Source organism: Choloepus didactylus, chromosome 9 (genome assembly GCF_015220235.1).
Source record: "Choloepus didactylus isolate mChoDid1 chromosome 9, mChoDid1.pri, whole genome shotgun sequence".
NCBI lineage: Eukaryota > Metazoa > Chordata > Mammalia > Pilosa > Megalonychidae > Choloepus > Choloepus didactylus.
In genome coordinates, this window is record NC_051315.1 from 6409778 (window position 1) to 6435981 (window position 26204).

The 26204-nt window shown below is 43.9% G+C and overlaps 2 protein-coding genes across 2 annotated transcripts in view; one reads left to right on the plus strand and one right to left on the minus strand.

The window, feature by feature from the left end:
* The window catches only part of WDR33 (WD repeat domain 33), a 63310-nt gene extending 51827 nt beyond the window's left edge, over positions 1-11483 (plus strand). The window contains 5 exon segments of the mRNA XM_037850096.1: positions 2660-3098; positions 7358-7521; positions 7636-7728; positions 8430-8645; positions 10848-11483. Coding sequence (XP_037706024.1) covers positions 2660-3098; positions 7358-7521; positions 7636-7728; positions 8430-8645; positions 10848-11077 — 1142 coding nt within the window. The 3' untranslated portion in view covers positions 11078-11483.
* Positions 11484-14447: 2964 nt separating this feature from the next.
* On the minus strand, positions 14448-15311 carry SFT2D3 (SFT2 domain containing 3). The gene has a single exon (XM_037850097.1). The coding sequence runs from the start codon at positions 15229-15231 to the stop codon at positions 14587-14589; it is 645 nt and encodes a 214-aa protein (XP_037706025.1). The 5' UTR covers positions 15232-15311; the 3' UTR covers positions 14448-14586.
* Positions 15312-26204: the final 10893 nt, after the last annotated feature.

Here is a 26204-nt window from a genome sequence, read left to right on the forward strand (position 1 = left end):
GCATAGTTCAGTTTAAATTTTTTGTTGAGATATAGAATTCAGGGATTTTCAATGTTTTTAATATCATTCCCTGTCTCCCCAAATTATGTCATATATTGGGATTTTTTTAGCTGGTTACATTGCTCTGCACTATTTGAAGAGAAGAAAGCAGTTTACCAATATATCAGGCTTCAGGTTGTTATATTATGAAAAACAGAGAGATGAGAGTTGTCGATCTTTGGTTGTGAGGCTCTTTGGAAATGAAGAGTTAATCCTGTGAGTTGAAAGAGAATCACCTAGGTGCTAAGCCCTCTGGCAGGTGCATGCAGGTGTATGGCAGGAGGGAGCTGGGCAGGTGCGCAGTTTTATGGAGCATTGCAGGAAATGGCTCTGTGGCATGTGAATGGAGGGGCGGTTAGGAGATGGAGTTGTTGTGTTTGACCTTCCCTTGCATGGGTTAAAAGCAAAATCACTGCGAGTTCCATGTAGATGGCACTGCAAAAAAGTTCACTCGTTTTTCATTTTCAATTGGTTCAGCCCACAGCACCCTGTGGTGCATGTTAGGTTTCTTGCCCTCATTGATCAGATTAGACAAGTCCTTTTCAGCACTTACAGCCCTAGGACTTTGGAGATTGAATTGGCTCAATCTTGGGTTTATACCTGTTATTAGAGGAAGGAAAGAGAGACAGAAAGGAATGAGGACAATGTTCACTTTAGTCCCATTATTGTGGAAGTGGTAGCAGAGGATGTGCAGAAGGAAAGTGGCCAGCAGGAAATAAGGGAAAACAAGTATCAAGAGCCCATCTTTGAGATTTAGGGACTCTGAGAACAGAGAAGTCTTTTACCCACAAGGTGCAGCCATCAGCCAACTGAAAGCCTGCTTCTCTTCCACTCCCTTCCCTGTGTCTGTCTCCAGCTGTTTCCCTCTCCTTCCTGCTTGGCCCCTTCTCTCTTCACCTCTCCCTCTCTCTATCTCTACTACCCTCCTCCTCTTTTCTCTCCCCAGGGACCAAAGGGAGAAGGGAGAGCTGAGAAAGTGGCCCTGCCATTCCCTCTTGGATTACCCATCCCTGGAGGCCACACCCCTTCTAGTTGATAGTGGCAGGTTTCTTTCCTTGGAAGAGCAGAGTATTTTAAACAGATAGAGGGATGGGAGGCTTAGTATTCATAGGTAAGTCCAAATGCAGTGAGTTGAGCCTCCTTAGGTCAGAGGTCTGCTCTGCTTGAGGTCACACCAAATTCAAGCTACATAAAGTCAGAGCAGAAGGCATTTGCTGTCCACCAGGTGGAAATGGATCTAGAATATTTGCAAACAGACTGAATGGAGAGGTAGCTTAGAAGGTGCTTTCCTCAGCTTGGAGAGGACTGATTTAGCAAACTAAGGAAAAGGAAGCTGAGAGACAGAAGCAAGACACTGCTCTGGGGTGTTTTTATACTGAGAGCTCCAGGCTTCCTGTACATGTCAATGGTGAGGAGGAATTAAAGTGGCCGAGAGAAATGAGCGGAAACTACATGGAAAGGTGCTAGGACGGGAGGGAATGCGGCTGCCGGGGGCAGCGGGGATGGGGTCTCCACTTTAGTGCCAGGGAAAAGCAGTAAAAGGCATGAGACAGGCAAATGTAGGAATTACATTTTAAAGGCTTAGTGTTCTTAGAAGAAAGATTCTCCCTTGGCTATCCAAGGGGTAATTTAAATGTTTGATTTAAATTATATGTTAAAGCAAAAAGAGGACAGCTAATAGGTATATGTTTAGGATGGCCACAGTGGTTCAGGAGTCAGAACAACAGTCTCTTTAGAGTTAGGAGATAGACCAAGTCACCACCAACATAACTGGCCACTTTCTGTTTTTATTCAGTACTTTCATGAATTATGTATATTCAAATATAACTTAAGAATTTTAGTGGGTCTCCAAACACTGCTGCAAAGAATGGCGATAATATAGGTGAGGGACATCGTCCATAGAGAGGGGCAGAAAAAGTGTTCATGTAAACCCTGATGCTGAAGTACACTGAGGCTGTTTGGTTACCAAGCAAGAGTTAGCAGAGGGGACCATATGGTTCCATACATCTTACAAAGAAATTTGTAATTTATCTTTGTTACAACTGTATGAGTTAAGAATCATAGTGAATTAATGACTCGAGTTCAGCAAGCTTGGGATTCAAGGGGCAGGTGCACCAGTGGCAGCAGCTTAGACAGGTTCCCTGGTTGGTGGGTGCTGCAGGCCCTCCCCGTACAGAGGTGTCCTCCTGGCGTCCGGCTGCCTGGCCTGCAGCCCTGGTGTTTGATGTTCTCATGGCCTCTTCCCTCAAGAAATCACTGACGGAAGAGGAGCAGGGCAGCCCAGATACAGGCCCACGAGGCTTTCTCATGTTTTCTAAATTAATCCTCACCAGGGCCGTCCTAGCGGGTGGGCTTTATGGGCTCATTTGCCAAGAATAGTTCACCTCTGGGCAAGCCAGTTAGTTAGTGGGTGACAAAGTTGAAATCTGCCCCCCAAAGCCTGGGTTCTTTCCATTACATGCTGCCTCAGGGACATCTTTCTTCTGAATGTGCTCACAGAGCCTAGGAGGAAGCATGTCCTAAATAAGAGTGTGAATTTTGGAGCATGAGTGCTGAAGACCACACCTGTGTTGGCAGGCTTGCCAGGAGCCTTGGTAAAGCTCTGCTTTGTTTCCTGTAGGTGACGCCCGCGGCCCTCCGAGCCACCACATGGGCCCCATGTCGGAGAGGCGGCACGACCAGGGTGGCGGCCCTGACCATGGCCCTGACAGGGGCCCTTTCCGGGGCGGCCAGGACTGCAGGGGCCCCCCTGATCGGCGTGGCCCTCACCCTGAGTTCCCTGATGACTTCAACAGGCCTGACGACTTCCATCCTGACAAGCGCTTTGGCCACCGTTTACGTGAATTTGAGGGTCGAGGAGGACCTTTACCCCAAGAGGAAAAGTGGAGGCGAGGGGGTCCTGGGCCTCAGTTTCCTCCCGATCATCGGGAATTCAGCGATGGGGATGGCCGGGGTGCAGCCCGAGGACCCCCAGGGGCATGGGAAGGCCGCAGGCCTGGAGACGAAAGGTTTCCCCGGGATCCTGAGGACCCACGTTTTCGAGGACGCAGAGAAGAAAGGTGGGACGGATACTTTGTGGGTCCGTTTCTTCTTCCCCAGAGCTTTTTTTCTGTTCTCTGCACAAAGGTCTCTTTCCGCTTTGCTTGGGCAGAGAGAGTTCTGCATTGGCTACCAGCCCTGTCCTCTCATGGTTTTGCATTTAGATTTTTAAAAATGATGCTTTTCAACCTTTACCTGTTCTTTTTGCCTTTACAAGCCAGGAGTATTTTTGCTTATTTTTTTTTTATTGGAATGATGAAATATGAAACAAATACCTAGATTGGGAACAAAGATTGTTAATTGCCTAAAGGTCTTAACAAACTGAAAAATTTTTCCTGCTAAATTGGGTTGAGGTGAGACTTGAACTCTCAGCTGGCTTGAGGTGAAAAAAGAAAAACAGAAGGAAACGGAGAAAAAACCAGAATTGATGAAATCTTAAGTGAGACTCAGAATAATCCATGGGGTTGCTACTTAAGGGTTTACTAGATGCTAGATGCTGTTGCCTCATTGATTCTTAGAGCTAATTTATAAGGTAGCTGTGATTGTCGGCACTTCACAGATGAGGGGTCCGAGAATTGGAGCAGCCCCTGACTTGCTGGGCTCTGACAGGGAGTCTGCCTCGGAGCCAGGCGTCAGGGCCTGGGCTGCCACACACTCCTGCCCTGGCCCCGTCTGTTCCCCGAGCCGTCCCATCCTCAGGCTGTGCTGGAGAACAGCTGACCAGATGGCCAGCAGGAGGGAACTAGCAGGACCTGAGGAGAGCAGCCCTCAGAGGGGACTTTCCCTGTAAGGATGTTTAAGGCTTCCAGTTTTCTCAAGGGCCTCTATTAGTGATAGCCAAGCATTCTCCCTTTGAAATGGCTTTTTATGTCTACAAGAGCCTCGGTGTCCCTTGCATTGATTCCCTAATCTCTGCATCTTGTGCACAGTTTGAAAGTCTTACTCTGCCTCAACTGGTGCTGTATTTCATCTGTCAGGACAGACTCCCAGCCCAGGGTGCTGCTATGGGAGGAGGCCACGCGGCTCAGTGCTGTTGCTCGGAGAGGCTCCTGCTGTCTGTGCTCCTGACCCTCCTCCTGGAGGCCTGGAGCCTTCCTCCCAGATATTGACATGTCTGCTCCAGGGAGAGCTCTTCTGGGCACAGCCCCTTCCTTTACCCTGCTTATGCCCCTTCGCACCACTGAGCTGTACCTGACAGGAAGTGAGATATCTGTCTCCTCTTTGCCTGCATCTTGTGCGTAAGGGTAGACGCCATGTGGGCTTGTGTCTTCTGGACTGGGGGCAGTCGGGGCTGACACACTGGGGGCACTCAGGATTTGTTGATTGAAAAATGAGTCATGTTCCGTGGAGAGGGTAGGTGAGTGGGCTGGGCTTGGTTCATTAGGGGGTAGTTTCTAATAGGGCTGCTATCATAAAGTGGACTCCGGGTAGGCAGGCACGGAAAGAAGAGCCACCCTGTGTTTTGGGGTTCTTCCTTGAACACATCTTGGGGAAGTAGTGCCCTCCTGTTGGCACTCCTTGTCCTCTCGTCCTTCCTCTGGCTGATCCATCCTTAACTGTAGCTTGTTATTTCAGCTGATGTCGGAGGCATACCCACTTTGCTTTCAGGAAGCGTGATTTGGTCAAGTTCCTTGGGACCAAGAAGGTTTTTAAAAAGATAGCTGGAATTCTTTAGCATTCTTTCTTGTAATGCCTTTGGCTTAGAATCAGGGTACTGTGGGCCTCATGGGATGAATTAGGAAATGTTTTCTTCCCTTCAATATTCTGAAAAAATGTGTAAGAATTGTTACTATTTATTCCTTAAGTGTTTTGTTGTTTTATCATGAACCCATATGGGCCTAATGTTACCTTTTTTCTGATGGCTTTGAATTTTAAGTCAGATTTCTTTAATAGATATATGACTATTCACCTTATCTCTTTATAAATCATTTTATTATAGAGATATAATTGATCTAGGTTTCTTAAACAATGTGTATACATTCTTGAACCATCACCACAATCAAGAAATTACACACATCCATGTCCCCCAAATTTCCCTCATACCTCATTTAATCCCTTACTTCTAGTCCTCCCTGGCTACTCCTCTATTTGCCTTTTGTCACTATAGATTGATTTGCATTTCTAGAATTTTAAATCAGAACGGTCACACCATGTTTACTCTTCTTTGGTCTGTCTTCTTTCACAAACCACAATTATTTTCATATTTAGCCACGCTGCTTTGTGTATCTACATTTTATTTATTTTATTGCCAAGTAGAATTGCATTATATGGATATATCACAACTTTTTATTCATCCACCTATTGTTGAACATTTGGGTTGTTTCCAGTTTGGGACTATTACAAGAAAACTGCTTTGAGCATTTGTGTAGGAAAAAAAAAAAGATAGATGGGATAGAAAAGGGGAAACTTTTTTGTAATAAAACTCCAAGTAATAAAGGTAGCAATAATGGTGGAATTAGGAAATCACTTTTTTTTGTAATCAATCAACGTAATCATCGATTCAGGGAAAGATCATCACTGGATGTGAAAACCATTGGGTAAAAGATTGTGGATAATTGGGATATTCTCACAGTGCCAAAATCTTGCCTCACGGATTAGTTATTAATTGCAAAGGAGAAAATGCACCCACGTGATTGTGAGATCTGGTCGCAACACAACCTTTACCTCATAAACAATGAGACAAACTGGCCTCGCTGAGAAGGCCATGTCCCCTAGGCAGCATTCTTGCCAAAAATGTTTAAAATGAAATGAAATGGGGAAACAATCAGATAAATTTAAATTTTAGGCACTCTATAAGACAACTGGCTGGACTCTTGGGAAATACTGACATCATGAAAAACAAAAATATAGGCGGGGACTGTTCCACATTAAAGGACATGAAGAGTTGTGACCCCTAAATAGCAGTTTGTGATCTTGGTGGAATCCTACAGTTAAAAAATGAACAGTTCTATGGGACATTTGGGGACAATCGGGGAAATTGAATTGGGCTGGATATTAAATAATATTATGCAGTATTGAGAGAGGTGATGATATTGTGGTTATGTAGGAGAAAGTCCTTGTTAGAGAAACATACAAAAATATTTAGGTGAAGCATCATGTGTCTGCACTGATTTTCAAATGGTTCAAAACGTATTTATAAAATAGATGATAAAGAAAAAATAAAGCAAATTTGTCAAAACATTAAGAATTGGTGAATCTAGGTGAGGGATATATGGTTTGTTATTGTACTATTCTTTCAACTTTACTGTAAGTTTGAATTTTTTAAAAGTGCAATGTTGGGGTAAAAACATAACTGAATGGAGACTCAGGAAAAAGCAGGCCTGTCTGCAGGCCCCGGGGGAGGCCAGAGGCGAGGCCTCTCTTGCAGACTGGCCCATTCCCTTGGTCCTTCCTGACTCTCCCTCCAGCCTTTCGGCCTTCCGCACTCTTCCCTGCTTGCTTCCCTCTGTCGCCAGCTGCACAGCTGACCCTGCCCTGTAGTCTCTGCTGCAGCACCTCTCCCAGCCAAGGTAGTTTCCCCATTCCAGAATTTTAACGTTGCCCGCCAGCTGTAAGCCCCATGCCTCTCCAGCCCCCTGTGCACCCCAGTCGCTGTAGAGCAGGGCCGCTGGTGAAGCCATGGCCACTCGGGTCTGACCCTTCACAGGGGCTGTGGGCTGGCAGATGGCAGAGCAGGTTCCCCAAGGTGGGTCTAGTGCAGTTGGCAGGCAGGAATCTTCCCCCCACACCTTTTTTCTGATTATTTAAGTAATAAATGTTCATTATAAAAAATGTAGAGGATAATGAAATTTATTTGGGAGGCAGCAGTCAGGCGCTTGGGCTGGGAGGGGTCAAGACTGACCAAGTTCACATCCCAACTAAACACCTATTGTGTTTCCTTAAAGAAGTGACTTAACCTCTCCGTGCCTCAGTTTACTCATCGCTAGATTAGAGTTACTAATTAGACCAGTACCTCGTATGGTGGTTGAGAGGATGAAATGAAATGATACAGTAAGGGGCAAATATATATTGAGCACTTGCCATAATATAAGTACTTTGAAAATTTGCTATTATTATTCCTAAAGGAAAATTAAGGTAAACTACCACATCCTGTTATGTTTCCTTCCTATCTGTTTTTGCCTGTAACATTGGGATTGTAAGACTTTTATTTTTAAAACTGTAATTTTGCTTTTCTCCCATTTAACATACCATATTTTCTCATATCATTGAGCCTCTTTGGAACAAGAACTTAGTGCTGCAAGCTCCGTTATATGGACATTCTGCTGTGTTTGCTTTCCAGCTTCAGAAGGGGAGCCCCCCCGAGACATGAGGGCCGTGCTCCCCCCAGAGGAAGGGATGGTTTTCCTGGTCCTGAAGACTTTGGTCCTGAGGAGAATTTTGATGCTTCTGATGAAGCGGCCAGAGGAAGAGATCTCAGGGGTCGCGGGCGGGGTACCCCACGAGGTGAGAGGGCGCTGAGGATGCGGGCTCCTTGAAGCACAGGGGTGGCAGAGGCAGCTTACGATGAACACATCAGAAGCAGGCTGTGAGTCCGGTGTTGTTTCTTCCATTGTGTAGGAGGAAGGAAGGGTTTACTCCCCACTCCCGATGAGTTTCCCCGCTTTGAAGGAGGCCGGAAACCAGATGCCTGGGATGGGAACAGAGAGCCGGGTAAGGAAGAGGGACGGCTCGTTAGATGGCTCATGGTGACTCTAGGCCGGCTCTTCGCAAGGGGCTGTCCGAGGGCCCCTGGGGACCCAGTGGCCCTCCAGGGGTCCACCTTGCTTCTCCACATGGGGCAGGGCTTTCATCATCTACTTCAAGCAATACATCTTAGTGCAGTAGAAGGAACACAGAAGCAGGGAGGAGAACCTGGCTTCAGTTAAGCCAGACATAGAGGAGATTTGTCTAACTATAAAACAGTGCCAATCTGTGAATTGTTTTGGTTTTGAAAAATGTAATTGATTGAATTTAAAATTTCTCAATTTTAATTGCTAATACTGTGAATATTAGTAGATACAGCCCTTATAAACAAAATTGCTTTAGAGCCCTTAGGTTTTCAGAATGTAAAAGCCTTTCAAAAATGTTGAGAGCCACTTCTCCAGACTCTCAGCTTACCATCTGCCTTCTATTTTGGAAGGGACACTGATTTCTAATCCTGGCCTTTTTATGATGCATTCATGATGTGACTTGTTAACTTCAGGGCCGGCCTGTATGGGTATTTGACAGATACTTCTTACATGAATGAGTGTTGGTTCTCCAATTCCTACTTACTCCTGACAGTACGATTGCCATCTGCTTTTGGTCATGCTGTACTTTGTTGAGAGTGTCCCTTGCCTGACCTCAGCAAAGGTCTGTGTGTCTTCCTTCAGGGCCTGGTCATGAACATTTCCGTGACGCTCCACGCCCTGATCACCCACCTCACGACGGTCACTCCCCAGCCAGCAGGGAACGTTCCTCCTCCCTCCAGGGCATGGACATGGCCTCACTGCCTCCTCGAAAGCGCCCCTGGCATGATGGGCCAGGGACCTCTGAGCACAGAGAAATGGAAGCCCCTGGGGGGCCTACTGAGGACCGGGGAGGCAAAGGTAAGCGGAGGCCAGTGGTTCTGATTCCAGAAGCTGCGGTTGCCAGAGCCCTGGCAGCAAGGCTGCAGGGGCCACAGGCAGCCTCGTCCCCAGGCACCCCATCCCCTAGGTGCCTGTTCCACCTGTCCCCTAATAAGCTGGCCAGCTTCCTTTCCCCTTTCTGCCCTCCCAGGGCTGAGGCTGGGCGGGAGGCATGTACCCCAGAGGTAGGACCAGTGCAGGGAGTTTGTGTTCCTTCCCAGCTGGGCGGAGCTCTCATGAGGCTGGCTGCAAGAGCTGAGCTCCTACACAGGTCTCCTCCAGTGGCCCCAGGAATTCCCAGTTCCTTCACATGGTCCACCTGAGCTCTTGGTCAGTGCCTCACTACTCTCTGCTGGGCTTACTTCCTCTGAGGCCCCTGCTGTACCCACTGACGGCTGCTCTGGGCCCTTGGGCAGTCCTCAGTGGGAGGGTGTTTGAGTTTCCTTGGCTGCTCAAGCAAATACCATGCAAAGGGTTGGTGTAAACAATGGGAATGTATTAGCTCATGGTTTTGAGGCTGGGAAAAGTCCAAATCAAGGCATCGTCAAGGCAGTGCTTTCTCCCCAAAGCATTCTGGGGCTGGCTGCCAGCGATCCTTGGTTCCGGGCTCCTCTGCCACATGGCAGTGTACATGGCGGCCTCTCCTGGCCTCGCCCTTCTCTTCGTGGTTCCATTGAACTTCAGCTTCTTGCTTCCCATGGCTTTCTTTCTCCCCATCTGAGTTTCATTATGCTTGTAAAGACCCGTCCTGAACCATACCATAACTAAAGTGGCCTCAACAAAAGGTCCTACTAACAATGGGTTCACACCAACAGGAAGGATGAAGTTTAAGAACATGTTTTTCCAGAGTACATATACCTCCAAACCACCCCAGTGTGTGTATAATGTATGAATATAGATACCCTCTTTGTTCTGTTTCTCTGTCAGAACCCTGACTGATAGAACTACCCCATTTCCTCAATCTGTGAGGTACTTCTAGAAATATCTTTAAAGCTTTAGAGGGAAATTTCACACATTAGATTATTAATGTTTGATTATGAAGCCTCTGGAAGTAATAGTACTATGTATGGAAACAAACTATGAAGCATTTAGATTATGGGAACAATTTTATGATCAGAAAAGATGAGATCTGGGGCCTGTACAGCTCCAGGCCAACACAGAGGCAAGTTGTCCTCTCCCAGGTTCTGTGCTGCCTGGGCTGGGCATAGGGCTGGGAGGAACTCTGCTCATGCCTGAAGTCTGTGGGCTGGAGGGTGTGCTCCTCAGGGCAGTGGGCTTTTTCTACAACTTGAAACCTGTGATCTTTATTTTACAGGTGACACTAACTTTTAGCCAGGAATAGTAGCCACCAAATGCGAATTAACTGCAGCACTGGGCTCAGATTAGGCTAGGTGGTTGCATATGTGGTGTAGTCTAGAGGGTCCTAGAGAAATGTAGATGGCCTATGTGCCCCAGCTTGTGCTTCAGCCCCCACCGCTAAACTGCTTAGTGCTTATGTTCTCTCCACTAGAGAGTTCGTTCTTGTTCTTGACAGCTGCTTGGTTCTTTTAAGAGCAAAGCCTTCAGAAGCTATCTCCTGTGTAGACAATAGAATTCTCTGCCTAGTTACACATTTTGTTGCTGGTCGGTATGGTGTGATCTTGGATGTCCACAGGCACTTAGAACCTTTGAAGGTCCCTGGCTGAGGATGCGTAGCTGTTGGGATGATGATGTATTAGCTGACGGCTTTGTGGCCCATGTACCTGCAGGTGGCCTGAGCTGTGCTTTGTAAGAAAGGAAGCTGTGATGATTCCTTGGGCTAGCTTCCCTAACCTCAGCAGTGGGACTTTGCAGACCGTGACTCCCACCCAGGGCTCAGTTTCCCCTTTGGCTTCCCATCATCTCCAAACCACAGCTTTAGGAACATGGCCTGGTTGGAGCTGAGAAGCATGGCCACATGCCTGGATGGACTGACAGGGGGTGGGAGGTGGGGACTGCAGAGGACAAAGACTCCCTCAGGCCAACGCAGTCAGCTCGTTTCTGAGGCACACCTCACAGTGCTCTGCATGCCGTAGCTAATTAATGTCCTTCAGAGAAAGACCCAGAAGTGGCCTCTTGTCACCAGTCAGTTTTCCCAGGAGGTATTGATAAACAGTGTTATGTACCACAACAGTCACATGTGAAATCAATCTGTCATTTCAGGCCGAGGGGGCCCAGGACCTTCCCAGAGAGTGCCGAAGTCTGGGCGTTCCAGCTCCTTGGATGGGGATCATCATGACGGATACCACAGAGATGAACCTTTTGGGGGTCCTCCAGGCAGTGGTACCCCTTCTCGAGGGGGCAGGAGTGGCAGTAACTGGGGTAGAGGGAGCAACATGAACTCTGGCCCACCCAGGCGAGGAGCTTCAAGGGGTGGTGGGAGGGGTCGGTAGAAGGTGGGGCTGGGCACCCCAGGCCTCTCTGGACAGTATTTAAGAACTTTCCAAGACTTTCCAAGAGAAACAAAAGGAAGCTTGCACACTGTAGCTCTGGACTCTTTTGCAGCAGCCGAATCCCAGGAGCCCCCAAGGAGGTCTTCAAGATGGAGAGACTGCTGCTGGCTGCATTAGCAGCTGGCTTTGTTTTGTTCTGTCCACTCTCATTGCTCTAACCCCGCGTTGTTTTGTGAAGGTAAAAGCTGGAATCTTTTTTCAGTGTCAGAGACATGGAGCACCTCCACAAATTTAATTTCATGTCCAGTTGGAAATTTGTTTCTATATGTACAGTTTGTCAGAGAAAAAACGTTAAGTTGTTTTTGTATGAATACAGAATGTGATTTACGCAAGAATTAACGGAAAACATCTAGTTGTGACATGCTTGCTTTAAGGAAACCCCAAGTGCCCACTGAACCCAGCCTGCTGAGTGGCGTACATTAGTGCCGATACACATTAGCACACTTGAGCCAGCTGCTAAGTCATCTCAACTTTCATTTGTGAGCTTTGTTTTTAAACAAATCCTCATATGGCCATTGTATCACAATTTTTTTTTTTTAAATCAAAGAATGAGAAACATTTGAAACCACTCTGAAGTAGTTTATTGTAGGTTCAAAGCCCTGGACATGCTCTGGCAGATGAAAACCAGGCCCTGAGAAAACTTACATCTTCTGGCTATCAAGTAGGGGCTCTCCCAGTGATCACATTTTTTGACTTGAACTGCCTTGTTTCTGCTGGGGAGAGGAACTTGATGTGTCAGAAATTCACTACACATAGCCTTTGGAGGAGCATGAATCATTTCACACATTACTTGCATTGAAAAGGAATGAACCAAAATACTTCCTAAAACAATTAGGGAAACCTTCTCTTCTTTATAGTGTAGTAGCTATGTGGAAATACCAGTGTTTAAGGCAGAGGACAAATCTGACTGACAGTTAAACCAAAGTCTTGTCCATGACAGATTCTTTCAGTTTTAAATAAAGATGATACCTGGCCCAGTTTGGATTGGAAGCCAAAAGTTCAGACTGAAGAACCCCATGCTCCTTTCCATACTGACCCGAAAGCTTTCTTAAAAGACAGCAGTACCATGGCCAACCTCACATTTCATTACCTCGCCAACTTCAGTTTGGCATTGGCAGATTTAGCAGTGCTGTTAAGTCTCAATGGTGGCTTAGAAAAGGGATACTGGAATGGTTGGGGAATAAAAAAACCTCTTAACTAGTTCTCTACTGATACAAAAAATAGTACTGAGAAAATGGTGACCAGACACACTGCTTTTTGGGATGTTAGAACCTGAAGACTCCAAATGAATAATCATTTTTGAAATTAAAAACACCTTATCTGTCAGCATTCTACCCTAACCCACCTTTAAGAGGCTCCAGGTGGCTTTAGGTTTTGGATATTATTTGCCCTTGTAGTCAAATTTTCAGAAGCTAAGAAGGGATCCAGAGAACAAACCCCTATCTAAATTAGGCTCCTTTTCTTAAGACTCATGTGGTAAGAATTTTTTAGTCATCGTAAATTTAGGACTTTATTATATTAACATTTTAGGCTTTAAAAACAGTACCTTAGGAAGTAGAAAACCAGATCACATTTTGAGAACAAATTCATTTAGAGAAAAATGAATTGCTACATTATATATTAATTAATTAGGGTATATATGGCATTTTAAAATAGCTATGTCAAAATACATAAAATTGTGCTTTGAATTTTATAGAAACTAGATTTTCAAACAATGTTTGAATTTTTTAGGAAATGCTAAGAAAATAATCTTTGCAACTTTGACTTAAAAAATATAATAGCATCAATACTAAAACGTGTTAAACATGGTAAAATCTTCAGCCATGCAAACATGGCCACTCTAGAGAAATCACCAGAACAGAAATGTAACCAGCAAACTGAAAAGAGCTCCTTCTTCACAGCTCACATACTGAATATGTTAGCTTTAATAGAGCAGCCAGTGTCACAAGTTTTTCCAATTCCAGAAAAACACAGATCATGAAAGAGTGTATTTACTCTTACAGCACCCTCTTGGTTGTTCCCCTCGAGGTAGGTAATGCTATTTACAGATAGGGGAATGAGGCAGCATTCTGGAGAAATACAGGGGCAGCTTGTAAGCCTGCAGTGTGGATGTGGGTCACACATCTTGTTAAAGCATTTTGTAATCCAGCCTCAGAAAACATCAGTTATTTTCCAGTTGTGCAAACAAATGCACAGAAAAGTAGTTCTCAACCTAGGCTGAACATGGAACTACTTGCCGAGCTTTAGAAAAATCCTGCTTCCTAGGTCCTGGCCCGAGTTCTGATTTAATATATCTAAGGGTGTGGCTCAAGTGATTCTGATGTACAGTCAAGATTGAGAACCATCCACAGGGAATTTTAAAACTCTAAATACATTTTACTTACTAGTTAACACACAGCTACTGATAAAACAGGTATCAACGTCTTCTCGACTCATCAGAATATCAGGCCCAGACTTTCTTGCAATAAACTATTTTCACAACGGTAAGTCTTGAACCTAAAACAAGGACATCTGGCAGTAAGATATGAAAAGCATCCTACATACACTGCATAATTTGATGCCAGTCTAGGAACCGGCATCTACAGTTCAAAAAGCTCATCAAGTTAGGAATGACAATTAGAACTTTCAGAAATCCACGATTCCATCGAATAGGAGATGGAAGTAGAGAGGTCCCAATTCCTGCCGAGGCCTTCCCAGACTAGCTCCAGCAGAGAAGGTTCCAGGAAGCCGCCGCTTACAGGCAGTCACTAGACACCAGGCTTCTGGGGCCAGAACATTTCCCCTTCAGTTCATCACTTTTAAGTCGTCTAATAAAGAACTAATTTCCCTTTAAGGTTGTAAGGCACCACAAAGACAATTTTTGTAATTGGCAAAAAACAGAGATAAACCATCTGAAACTAAAATAAGTACTTTTTTAAAATCCAGCAGCTAAGTTCAGTCTTTAATATCAAAGTGCTTTTTATAACTTTATCAACCCATTCATAATGACGAACAAGGAAATAATTTCGAAGTATAGCACACAAAAAAGGAAGGGGATGAGACTTGTAGTTGAACTACTACACTCTACCACTGGATTTTTAAAGCGACGACAGAAAAACTACAGAAAGTGCTCGTTTAAACCGAAGAGCCATTCTTTTCCGAACCCGTCCTATGACCAAGGTTCCTGTAGTGGATGACTTACAGCCACCATCACCAACGCAATGACAAAGTCCCGTATTTTTAGAGCGCAAAGCCACTGAGGAGCTTCCGACAATGCACAGGCTTCAGTACTTAAAAGCCGCTCCAGTCTGCAGATTTCGTCGCCAGTCAAGAAGGGCCTTTTCCTGTGCGGTCCATGGATGTCACTGGGGTGCGTCGCGGGAGCAGTCCCGAGTCCCTGCGGCGGTCACACGGGCTGCGGTGCTCAGTTGGGGGCCCTCGGGGATGGTTTGTCCGCGTCCCTGCGGCGCTCACACGGGCAACACCTTGGCTAGGCCGGCGCGCGGGCCCAGGCGCCCGAGGGCGAGGCGCAGCGCCGAGACACCGCCCCACGGCAGCAGGCCGAACAGCGCGGCCAGCAGCGTGCCCACCTGCGCGCAGGCCCCGAGCACCGTGAGCAGCGTGCTGTGCAGCCCGAGCGCCGCATACAGCGTGGCGCCCAGCGCGGCCACGTAGAGCAGCGCGTGCCGCGACGGTGCCTCCTCGCAGCGCAGCAGCCGTCCACACGCCGCGCCGCCCCGCAGCAGCGCGCCGCCGGCCAGCGCCAGCGCCGAGCCCAGCGACCAGAGCAGCGCGAACTTGCGGGCACGCAGCAGCAGCACAGGCGCGTAGAGCGCGGCCAGGCCGAAGCAGACCGCGGCCAGCAGTAGGCACACGCCGCCCGCCGCCAAACGCTGCGCGCGCGGCACGCTCGGCACGCACGCCGGGCCCGCCGCCGGTTTCGGCTCCGCGGGGCCTCGCGCCCACGCCCAGCGCAGGCCCGCGCGGCCCAGCCCCGGCTCCGCGGGCCCCGAGTCCTCCGCCTGCTCCGCGGCGAGCAGCGGCACCGCGGCCGCCGACCCGCCCGCTTTCGTCTGCGCCAAGTACTCCTGGAGCTGGCGGTGGAGGTCCGCCATCTTGGACGGAGCGGCGCTTACTTCCGGCTCGGCGGAAGCGGCTCGGCTGTCGGGCGACGATTGGGCGGTCGTGGCGTGTGCATTGGAAGTGTCCGGGCCGCAGCCGTTCCTCCGACGGTCCTCTTTCAGATGAGTTCGCAACTGGGGCGCTTCTGGTCCGTCTGCTTTTTCGCTCCCCAGTGCCTGGCCCTGCTCTTTGTTGAGTAGGCGTGTTACCACCAGGATAAATCGTTTCCACGTTAAATGTTAGCTGGGGGAAGGCGGCTTCGAGGCCCCCATGAAAGGGCAGCTTGAGGGACCCTCATGATGGACTTGGCCTGTACCTTCACTGCATCAAAGTCCGTATCCTGGTTATGATATCGTACTGTAGTTGTGTAAGCTGTTACCCCTGGGGACACTGTAAAAGGAACAGTAGAACTCTATCACTAACGTTAAAATAAAGTGTCAGTCAAGGTACGATTTAGGTGAGTTTATTTGAGCAGTTGTTTCATTCTAAGAGCTTAAAAAAAGTTTCTTTGTCTTTGCCAGTTGATGTATATGCCTGCTCTCTTTCAGAGTGGATGCATACAATGAGTTTAGAGAAAAGCTCCAGGGCAAAGTGTAGGGGATGCCCTGATCCTTTCTACAAATGTGTCTTGTCTTGGGCATGTGTATGTGGCTCTAGGGATTCCCCCATTTACATGGATAGGAATATCCCCTGTTCCCCAGGAAATAATTTCCTCACAGACCCAGGTATTGCAGTGTATGTCTTCCAGCCAGCAAGCTCTTGTCCCAGGCAAACAGGACATGACTGCTTTCCCATGGTGTGCTGGAAGAGAGCTCTGTGAGCTGCCACCCTCACACACAAGCATGTTCTGGGATGCCAAGCCTGCAATGAGTATCCTGGTTTAGTCCCTCAGGCTGCCGCCAGAGATTGGGCTAGATATCCATGCTCCTGGTGTTTTAACAAGGGTTACTCTTGCTGCCTCTGGAACCAGGGCTAGGGACCCACCCTGGAAACGTGGGCTGGCTCCAGGCTGGGCTGATGAGGGGATGGAGGAGGTGTCAGCCAGGGTTCTTCTAGATCCTACCATTTTTTCTTTTTTTTTAATGCAATTTTATTGAGATATATTCACACACCATACAGTCCATCCAAAGTGTACAGTCAGTGCTCACAGTATCATCACATCAATGTGCATTCATCACCACAATGAATTTTAGAACATTTTCATTATTCCAGGAAATAAAAAAAAAAAAAGAGGGAAAACCCAAAACATCCCAAACTTATCTGCCCCCATCCCTAGCATTGGTGTGGTACACTTGTTACTGTTGATGAAAGAATATTAAGATATTATGGTTAACTATAGTCCATAGTTTGCAATAGATGCATTTTTTCCCCGTATACCACTCTAGCATTTACTTCTTGTAATAGTGCCATACATTGTTCTAGTTCACGGAGGAAATTTTTTTTTATATATATTTTTGCTGTTAATCACAGTCATCGTCCACCACAGGATTCACTGTGTTATACCTTCCTATGTTTTAACCTCTGGCTTTCTTTCTGGTGATATATATGACTCGAAACTTCCCCTTTCAACCACATTCACGCACAATTCAGCACTGTTAATTATACTCACAATAATATGCTACCATCACCTGTATCCATTCCTACTCATTTAAATTCAATGTGGTTAAATATTCTGTACATATTAAGCAACCGCTCCCCATTCTCTCATCTCATTCTATTTCCTGGTAACTTACATTCCTAGATTTTAGGTCTATGAGTTTACATATAATAATTAGTTCATATTAGTGAAATCATACAATATTTGTCCTTTTGTGTCTGACTTATTTCATTCAACATAATGTCTGCAAGTTTCATCCATGTTGTCATATGCTTCATGACTTCATTCCTTCTTTCTGCTGAATTCCATTGTATGTATGTACCAAATTTTGTTTATCCATTCCTTAGTTGATGAACACTTGGGTTTTTCTATCTTTCTGCAGTTGTGAATAATGCCACTATGAACATTGGTGTGCAAATATCTGTTCACGTCCCTGTTTTCAGGTCTTCTGGGTATATACCGAGTAGCAGGATTGCTGGATCATAGGGCAACTCTATACTTAGGTTTCTGAGGAACCGGCAAACCATCTTCCACAGCAGCTGTACCATTTTACATTCCTGCCAGCAGTGAATAAGTGTCCCTATTTCTCCACATTCTCTCCAACACTTGTAATTTCCTCTTCGTTTAATAGTACCCATTCTAATAGGTGTGAAATATCTTGTTGTGATATTGATATGCATTTCCCTAATAGCTAGTGAAGATGATCATCTTCTCATGTGCTTTTTAGCCATTTGTATTTCTTCATTGGAAAAATGTCTATTCATGTTTTTTGCCCATTTTTAATTGGGTTATTTGTATTTTTTTATTGTTGAGTTGTAGGATTTCTTTGCATATAACCCTTAATAGATGTGTGGTTTCCAAATATTTTCTCCCATTGAGTCAGCTGCCCTTTCACCTTTTTTGACAACATTCCTTGTAGAACAGAAGTATTCAATTTTGAGGAGGTTCCATTCATCTAGTTTTTCTTTCATTGTTTGTGCTTTGGGTGTATGGTCTAGGAAACTACGCCTATCACTAGATCTTTAAGATGTTTCTCTACCTTTTCTTCTAGGAGTTTTGTGGTACTGTCTCTTATATTTATGCCTTTGATCCATTTTGAGTTAATTTTTGTATAGGGAATAAGATAGGGGTCCTCTTTCATTCTTTTGGATATGGATATCCGTTTCTCCCATCACTATTTGTTGAAGAGACTGTTCTGTCCCAGTTGGGACTTGGAAGCTTTGTCAAAAATCAATTGATATTAGGGTGACGTTGGCTTCATAGAATGAGTTAGGTAGTGTTCCCTCTTCTTCAATTTTTTGGAAGAGTTTGAGCATGTTTGGTGTTAATTCTTCTTGGAATCCTTGGTAAAATTCACCTGTGAAGCTATCTGGTCCTGAGTTTTTCTTTGTTGGGAGGTTTTTGATGACTGATTCAATCTCTTTACTTGTGAATAGTTTGTTAAGGTCTTCTATTTCATCTTGATTCAGTGTAGATTATTTGTGTGTTTCTAGGAAATTGTGCATTTCATCTAAGTTGTCTACTTTTTTGGTGTACAGTTGTTCATAGCATCCTCATTATCTTTTTTATATTTTAGGGGTCCATGGCAATGACCCCCTTCTCATTTCCGATTTTTTTATTTGCTTCTTCTCTCTTTTTGTCTTTTGTCAGTTTTATTGATCTTCTCAAAGAATCAGCTTTTGGTTTTATTGATTCTCTCTATTGTTTTTTGTTCTCCATTTCATTTATGTCTGCTCTAATCTTTGTTATTTCTTTCTGCTTGCTTTGAGATTAGTTTGCTGTTCTTTTTCTAGTTCCTCCAGGTGTCCAATTAGGTCTTTGATTTTAGCTCTGTCCTCCTTGTTAATGTAGGCATTTAGGGCTATACATTTCCCTCTCAGCCCTGCCTTCACTGAATCCCGTAAGTATTGATATGTTGTAGTCTTGAGATATTTACTGATATCTTTTTTTGTGTGTTCTTGAGATATTTACTGATTTCTCCCATATTTGGAGATAAGGCTCACCTTCACCTTGCTCAAGACAAACTTGTTCACATTCCTCTTCTTCTTTTATTTATTTATTTTTATTTATTTTTAAAATGAAACTACTTTGTTTTTAAAACAAAATTTTCAGCCTTAAAAAAGTGAAATTGCTTAATATCTTGGAAGGACAAACATATAAAACTGAATGTAAAAATGTAAGTTTATAAAAATATAAACATTAAGTATACATTGCTATTTAAATATAAATTTCTAGCAGATAATATAAAATGGAAATATCATAAATCATTGAAAATAAAATTATTTGTCCTTTTTAAAAATACTAATCTCTTAAAGAAAATGTATCAATGGTGTCACTATTGAGTTGCAAATGTATTTTTTGTGCATATTTTTCTAGGTGCTGAAAAAAACTCTTTTTTTCCTCACAATACTCAGGAGATGATTATAATCTAACTTCAAATATAGTCCTGATTCATTCTTGTTCAAATAATCTCATCTTTTGTTTGATACTTTTGAAGATTGTTTTGAACTTTTTTTGTTTCTCTTTATGGATGTGGTTTTTAATTTTAATCTCTAGCAAGCTTTAGTTTTTGTTTCAAAGGGAGTATTTCTGAAATTTTATGGAATATACATTGAGATTCTAGTACAGAGAGCCCATAACAATTTCAGTATATCCTGTTCCTAATTCTACTTGTTTAAAGAGTCTGAACTAGAATAAGTATTCTTGCAATAGAAGCTTGTTTTGTCTATTGACATTTCCCCCCTCCACTTGAAGTCTGTAGAATGCAACAATGCTTTCTAAACAAATAAACCTTTGTGTGTTCAAATTTTTGAATGCAGATATACCTCATTTATAAAGGATTCAGAATCCAGATTTCTTTCTTTAATGCTGAATGAATGGCTTTACCTCTACTAAAATTCTGCTAATTTGGTGCTTTATAATATGACAGTAGAATACTGAAAAACATTAGTATAACCACAACCAGCTGTGTGACTTTGGGCATGCCATTTTACCTCATTAAGTCTCAATTTCCACACCTGTAAAATTGGTAAATGAAGCACACATATGTCAAAGGGCTGTAGTGAAGATTAAATAATACATGTAGGCACTTAGTTCTATGACTGATGCATACTAAATAATTTAACAAGTGTGATGGTTAGGTTCATGTGTCAACTAGGCCAAGTGATGGTGCCCAGGTGTCTGGTCAAGCAAGCACTGGCCTGTTACTGCAAGGACATCTGTGGCTGGTTAATAAACCAGAAGGCTGGTTCATTAAATCATCAGTCAGTTGGCTGCAGCTGTGAGTGATTACATCAGTGACGGGCGTGTCATCCACAATGAGAGAATTCAATCAGCTGGATTTAATCTAATCAGTTGAAGACTTCTAAGTGAAACAGAGGACCTTCCCTTCTTTGGCTGGCCAGTGAAGCGTTTCCTGAGGAATTCATTGAACACGTTCATTGGAGTTGCCAGTTTGCTGCCTGCCCTACGGAATTTGAACTCATGCATCCCCATAGTTGTGTGAGACACTTTTATAAAATATTATATTTAGATATCTCTTGTTGATTGTGTTCCCTAAAGAACCCTAACTAATACAAGTGTATATTATTAGTTGTTTAAATGTATATTTCTTAGTTATTACTAAATTTGGTAATTTCCTGTGTGTTGATATGTTGTCTTTGATTTTTTCTTTTTTTTTGGCCTGCATTTCTGTGCTTCTCTCTGGGATAATATTTCTTCTTCCTGAATAATTGGCTTTGGTATTTCTTTTATCGAAGTCTGCTGGTATTGAATTCTTCCACTGTTTGTCTGAAAATGTCTTTATTTCATCTTCACTTTTGAGGGGCGTTTTCAAGGTAGGTAATTTTTTTTCTGGGATAATTTTTAATGCATTTTTTATTGTGAACTTTAACATATATATATATAACAGTGATAACATTCAAAGTACTATACAAGTAGTTAGAGAGCGAATGTCAATGTCATGGGTATCTTTAATTTTTTCCATGGGAAGATTGTCAGTCCAAACTCTTAAATGAAGTTTCCAGATGAACTTGGTGGGGTGGCTTAAAAATATGTCCACAAACTCTTTTATACGTCTCTCTTTGACAGGGGTGGTGTGCTTAATGTCTCTCCCCTTGAATGTCCTTTTGCTCAACATTTTGTTTGTGAGATTTGCCCATTTTTGTGTGTTTAATTGTAGTTTGTTCATTCTCATGGCTGAATACATTACAGTTTATCCATTGAGTAGTAAGCTTCTATGTGTTTTGCTGCATTTGCTTTGTCATTCTCTTTATCTACACACACATACACACATATGTACACATACTTGTCCTTATTTACTTATTTACTTTTCCAAACCATTTGATATAATTTTCAGGGCTCAGGACCCTTCACCTCTAAAATTCTCAGATGTGTCTCCTAGGAATAAGGATATTCTCTTATATAACCACATTTGAATTATCAAACTGAAGAAATTTGACCTTGATACAACCTTTATCATACAACCCACATTCAGGTTTTACCAACTGTCCCATCAGTGTCCTTTATAGCAACATTCCCCACCCCACCCCACACCCTGGATTCAATCCAATTTAACCCCTTGCAATTAGTTGTTACCTCTCTTTGGTCTCCTTTAATCTTGAATAGTTTCTCAGCTTTTCATTATTGTTTTAGTTTCCTTGGATGCTCAAGCAATTACCCTGCAATGGGTTGACTTAAACAATGGGAAATTAATGGCTCACGGTTTTGAGGCCAGAAGTAGTCTAAAGAAAGTCCAAATCAAGGCAGTGCTTTCTCTCCAAAGACTAAGTTGTGCGGCTGGCTGCCAGTGACCCTTGGTCCTGGGCTCCTCCCTCACATGGCAGTGCACACGGTGGCTTCTCCCTCTCTTTAGAGTTCTGTTGACCTTCAGCTTCTTGCTTCCTGTGGTTTTCTCTTTTCTCCCTTCTTTGAGATGAGATGTTCTTCATTAGTGAATGCTCTCCCTTTTGCAATTGTTTGAATAAAACACACACAATCTTTACAGCTCAGAAGTGAGTCCTCCCCCGATGTGCAGAGTCAATCAATAGACACTGAGATTTTGAGAAGAGAAAGAGTTTATTGCTAAGTGCAAAGCCAGGAGATCAGGCTTATGAGCCATAAATCTGTCTCCCTGAATAGGAGAAACTTTCAGTTCTTTATAGCATTCAAACAAAGGCAGGCAGGCTTAGGATAATGAGCAAGGTGGCCGGTTCTGGATTGACCTATGTTACTTCATTAGTAATCATTAAGGGGCTATGTACAAGGGCACCCGATTTCATGGTTGCAAAACAAGATGGCGATATAAGTAGGGCCAGTCACGAGTTATCTTGTCACTGTCCAGTTACAGGGTAAAGATTATACTATTTCAAAACATAGCACAGCATTAAAGAAACAAGGCATCTGGGTTACAGTTCAGCAAGTTACAACAGTTACAGATATCACAATATAATCAGAAAGTTAGAAAACATTTAGATAATGATTCAGTAACTATATATTTGTTCCTACTCTGTTACACAATGTTGACAAATTTACTTATGCAACAGAACATTTTCAAGTAGTATAGTGCCAGTAAGCTTACAGTCTCCTTTTATATGGATTGTTCAGAGTTTAAAGAAAAAGGAGTTAAACAATTTAAATAATTTAACTTAATAATTTAAATGTCAATTTGTCATAGCTTTTAAAACTAGATGTAAAAAGCATGCTAGAGCACCTTACAGGGTAAGTTACCAGGTAGCGTAGGCTGCAGACATGCATATAATCTCTGAGAGGCCAATAAAGCCTTATGCATTCAACACTGCTGGATGAGGGCAGTAAATCACAGTGGTGAACCGACTTCTGCGATGGGGGAGTGAGGACTGGGGTGGACTCTCCCCAACAAAACAACCTTGAATTGCAGAAAATTATAAAAAAAGAAGCATCAATCATGTAAAATCTCTGGAAATTGTCCCAAGGGTGTACAGCAAAATGGAGAAGCACTCATTCAAGAAAATCTCCTAAATCTTAAAGAGCTGAGGGTCATTTGAGCCCCGCCCCACATCCTCCCCCACCAACTCTGTCTTACAGAAACTCTGCTCCAGGTGCTCTTCTCTGGTGGGCACGGCCAGGAAGAGAGGGTTCCCTCTACCCCCAGCTCCCAGTCTAGGGCACCCCTTGAGGGGCTGGCCCCAGGCATCTCCTGACTTCCCCCAGCCCCACATTACAGAGCTCTGTTTCTGTGAGGTGCTGCCCAGACGACCAGAGCTCCCTTCCCCCCCGGCTCGGACTCTGAGGGTGGAAGATCTACCCTTTAGGCAGCAGGTCAGGAACCCTGGGCCCGCATCAGCCTCTCCCAGCTTGCTTGTCTCATGGAGGTTCTGTGCCACGAAGGACAAGCCAAGAAGTTCAGGAGCTACCCCCACCCCAGAGCCCACTTGTGGAGAGCAGTGTCATTCTGGGATAAGTGGGCCTCTTTCCCTACCCCTGGTTCTTGTGCAGTGGTCCAGAGATCCTTTCCAGGAGGAGAGGCCTTAAAGAAGACCACTAAGCTCTGCCTGAAGGGATTGACTGACTTTATGTGGCACAGAGGGTGGAGAATTCCATGCCTAAGGGTATTGTTAAAAAAAAAAAAAAAGTGTACATGGAAGTATTGAGTGTTCCAGGGGCATGATATATGCAATGTACTCAACATTTTTAGAAAATAGATAAATAGATAGCCAGATAGATAGATGGATGGATGGTTAGATAGATGGATAGACAGAGTGATATGCCGCAAAGCAATGGCAAGGCTAAAAGTTGGTGGATCTGAATTTCTGGGGAGGGGATATGTTGGAGTTCTCTGTATGGGTTTTGTGTTGTTTTTCAACTGTCCTTTCAGTCTGAAATTATTTCAAAATTTAGAAAGTTTTTAAGAAGTCAACAATGAAGATCTTAATGGAGCACAATTAAAAGGGTTCTCATAGCTTCATGATCTGAGTAGCAACAACCTATATGGCAAAATAAACAGAAGTTTAACGCAGAAAAAGAGAGCGCCAAGAAGAACCCTCCAGGATCACAGGCAGCCCTGGGTGTTGGAGAGATGGTGGACAAGTGTTAGGCTGCACCCACTCAGGGGCAATCAGAGCAGTGCATGGAGCAGACTTGAAAATGTTCCCCAAGCCACACACAGGTCAGTCATCTCAGGTCAGAAGCCCCAGTGGCACAGAGCTTAAGCACAGCCTCAACCAAACACTGGCTGAGCAATAAACTACTCTGGTGCAGAGATAATGACTCCTGGGAAGCCAGACTCGAAAACAATATCACGGTTATCCCTCAGTCTGGAAGACTGTGTGTATGTGTGCTCAAGGCTGCCCCTCTCAGGATGGTCCGAGAGGGACTGTCCAAGTCCCTGGCTGAACCTGATGCAGAAACCATGTAAACTCCCTGAACTGTGAGAGCAGCCTCTAAGCCCCACAACATCTGATGGTAAAGCACAGCCTTTGACAAGTAGGTGACTTGATCTGACCAAGGGATGACCTCGAGGTAGCCAGGCTAAAACAGCCAAGAACATCAGAGGCTGCACGCTGCGGGGGAAATGGACTTCACAGAGTCAGTGCAGCCATTTCACCAGACAAATAAAGACCATGCAAACAACAACAGCATCAACCCTGAGGACGGAGGGGATCAGTATCCACAGTTGCAGCAATATATTATCCAAAATATCCAGCAATATATAAAAATGAGTATATACAGTGACTAAGTGGGATTGATTTCAGGAAGGCAAAGTTTGTGTAAGATATTAATATAAATCAATGTAATAAAACCTATTAATAGCAAAAGGACAAAAACCCACATAATCCTTTCAATAGATATAGAAAAAGCAATTGACAGAATCCAACACTCTTTTGTGATAAAAACACTCAACCAACCAAGAAGAGAAGGAAACTTCCTCAATATGATAAAGGGCATCTATGAAAACCCCACAGCTAATACACTTAATGGTGAGCACCTGTAAGATTTCAGCTTAAGATAAAGCGCAGGCAAGGATATCCACTCTTGTACCTCTGTTCAGCGTTGCAGTGGCGGTTCAGTGCAATGTTATTCCATTGCATGGATATGTCGGCATTTTTCTTCAACCATTCACCTATTGAAGGACATCTGGGTTATTTTCAGTATTTTTTTTTATGGGTAAGGCTGCTATGAACATTCATTACAGCTTTTTGTGTGAACATTAAGCGTTCCAGTTTGCTAATGGTGCTGTTATGCAAAATACCAGAAATGGATTGACTTTTATAAAGGGGGGTATAATTGGTTACAAAGTTATAGTCCTAAGGCAATAGAAGTGTCCAAAGGCATCAATGACAAGCTACCTTCATTAAAGAACACCGATGGCGTCCGGAAAACCTCTCTCATCTGGGAAGGCACAGGCATGTGGCTGGTGTCTGCTCTGGGGTTCTGGTTTCAAAATGGCTTTCTCCCAGGACGTTCTTTCTAGGCATCTGGGAGTGTTCTCTTGGTTTCTCCCAGGCAAATTCTGGACTAGCAAAAATCTACTTTCAATGGCCGTCTCCAAAATTTCTCTCTTGGTTGCAGCAGCCCTGAGCTCCTTCTGTCTGAGATATCATAGGGCTCCAGTAAATAATCAACACCCTCTCTCAATGGACAGGGCCACATCTCCATGGAAACAACCTAATCCGAAAATTCCAACCTAATCAACACTAATACATTTGCCCCCCACAAGATTTCATTAAAAAACATGGATGGCATTTAGGGGGACATAATACATCCAAACCAGCACAATAAGCTTTCATTTCTCTGGGATAAATGCCCCAGAGTGGGATTGCTGGGGGGTATGGTAAATCCATCTTTAGTTTTTCAAGAAACTGGTAAACTATTTTCCAGAGTGACTGTACCATTTTACATTCCCAACCATGATGTATGAGAAATCTAGTTTCTCCCTTCCTCACCAGCATTATTATTACTTTTTATGTTCTAACAGATGTGCAGTAAATTCTCCTGGTTTTAATTTGCACTTCTTCAGTGGATAATGGTGTTAAACATCTTTTCATGTGGTTAGTTTCCATCTTTATTTCTTCTTTAGTGAAATATCTGTTCATGACTTTTGCCAATTTTTAAATTGGATTGTTTGTTTTTTTACTGTTGAGTTTTGAGAGTTCTTTAAATATACTAGATATAAGGTTTTAGTTAGCCATGCGGTTTACAAATATGTTCTCCCTGTTTGAAGCTGATTTTTTCATCCTCTTAATAAGGTACTTTGCAGTACAAAAGTTTTAAAATTTGATGAAGTTCAATTTATTAACTTTTTCTTTTATGTATCTTGATTTTGGTGTCAAATCTAAGAACTCTTTGCCTAGACCTATTTCTCAAAGATGTTCTTCTATGATTTCTTCTAAA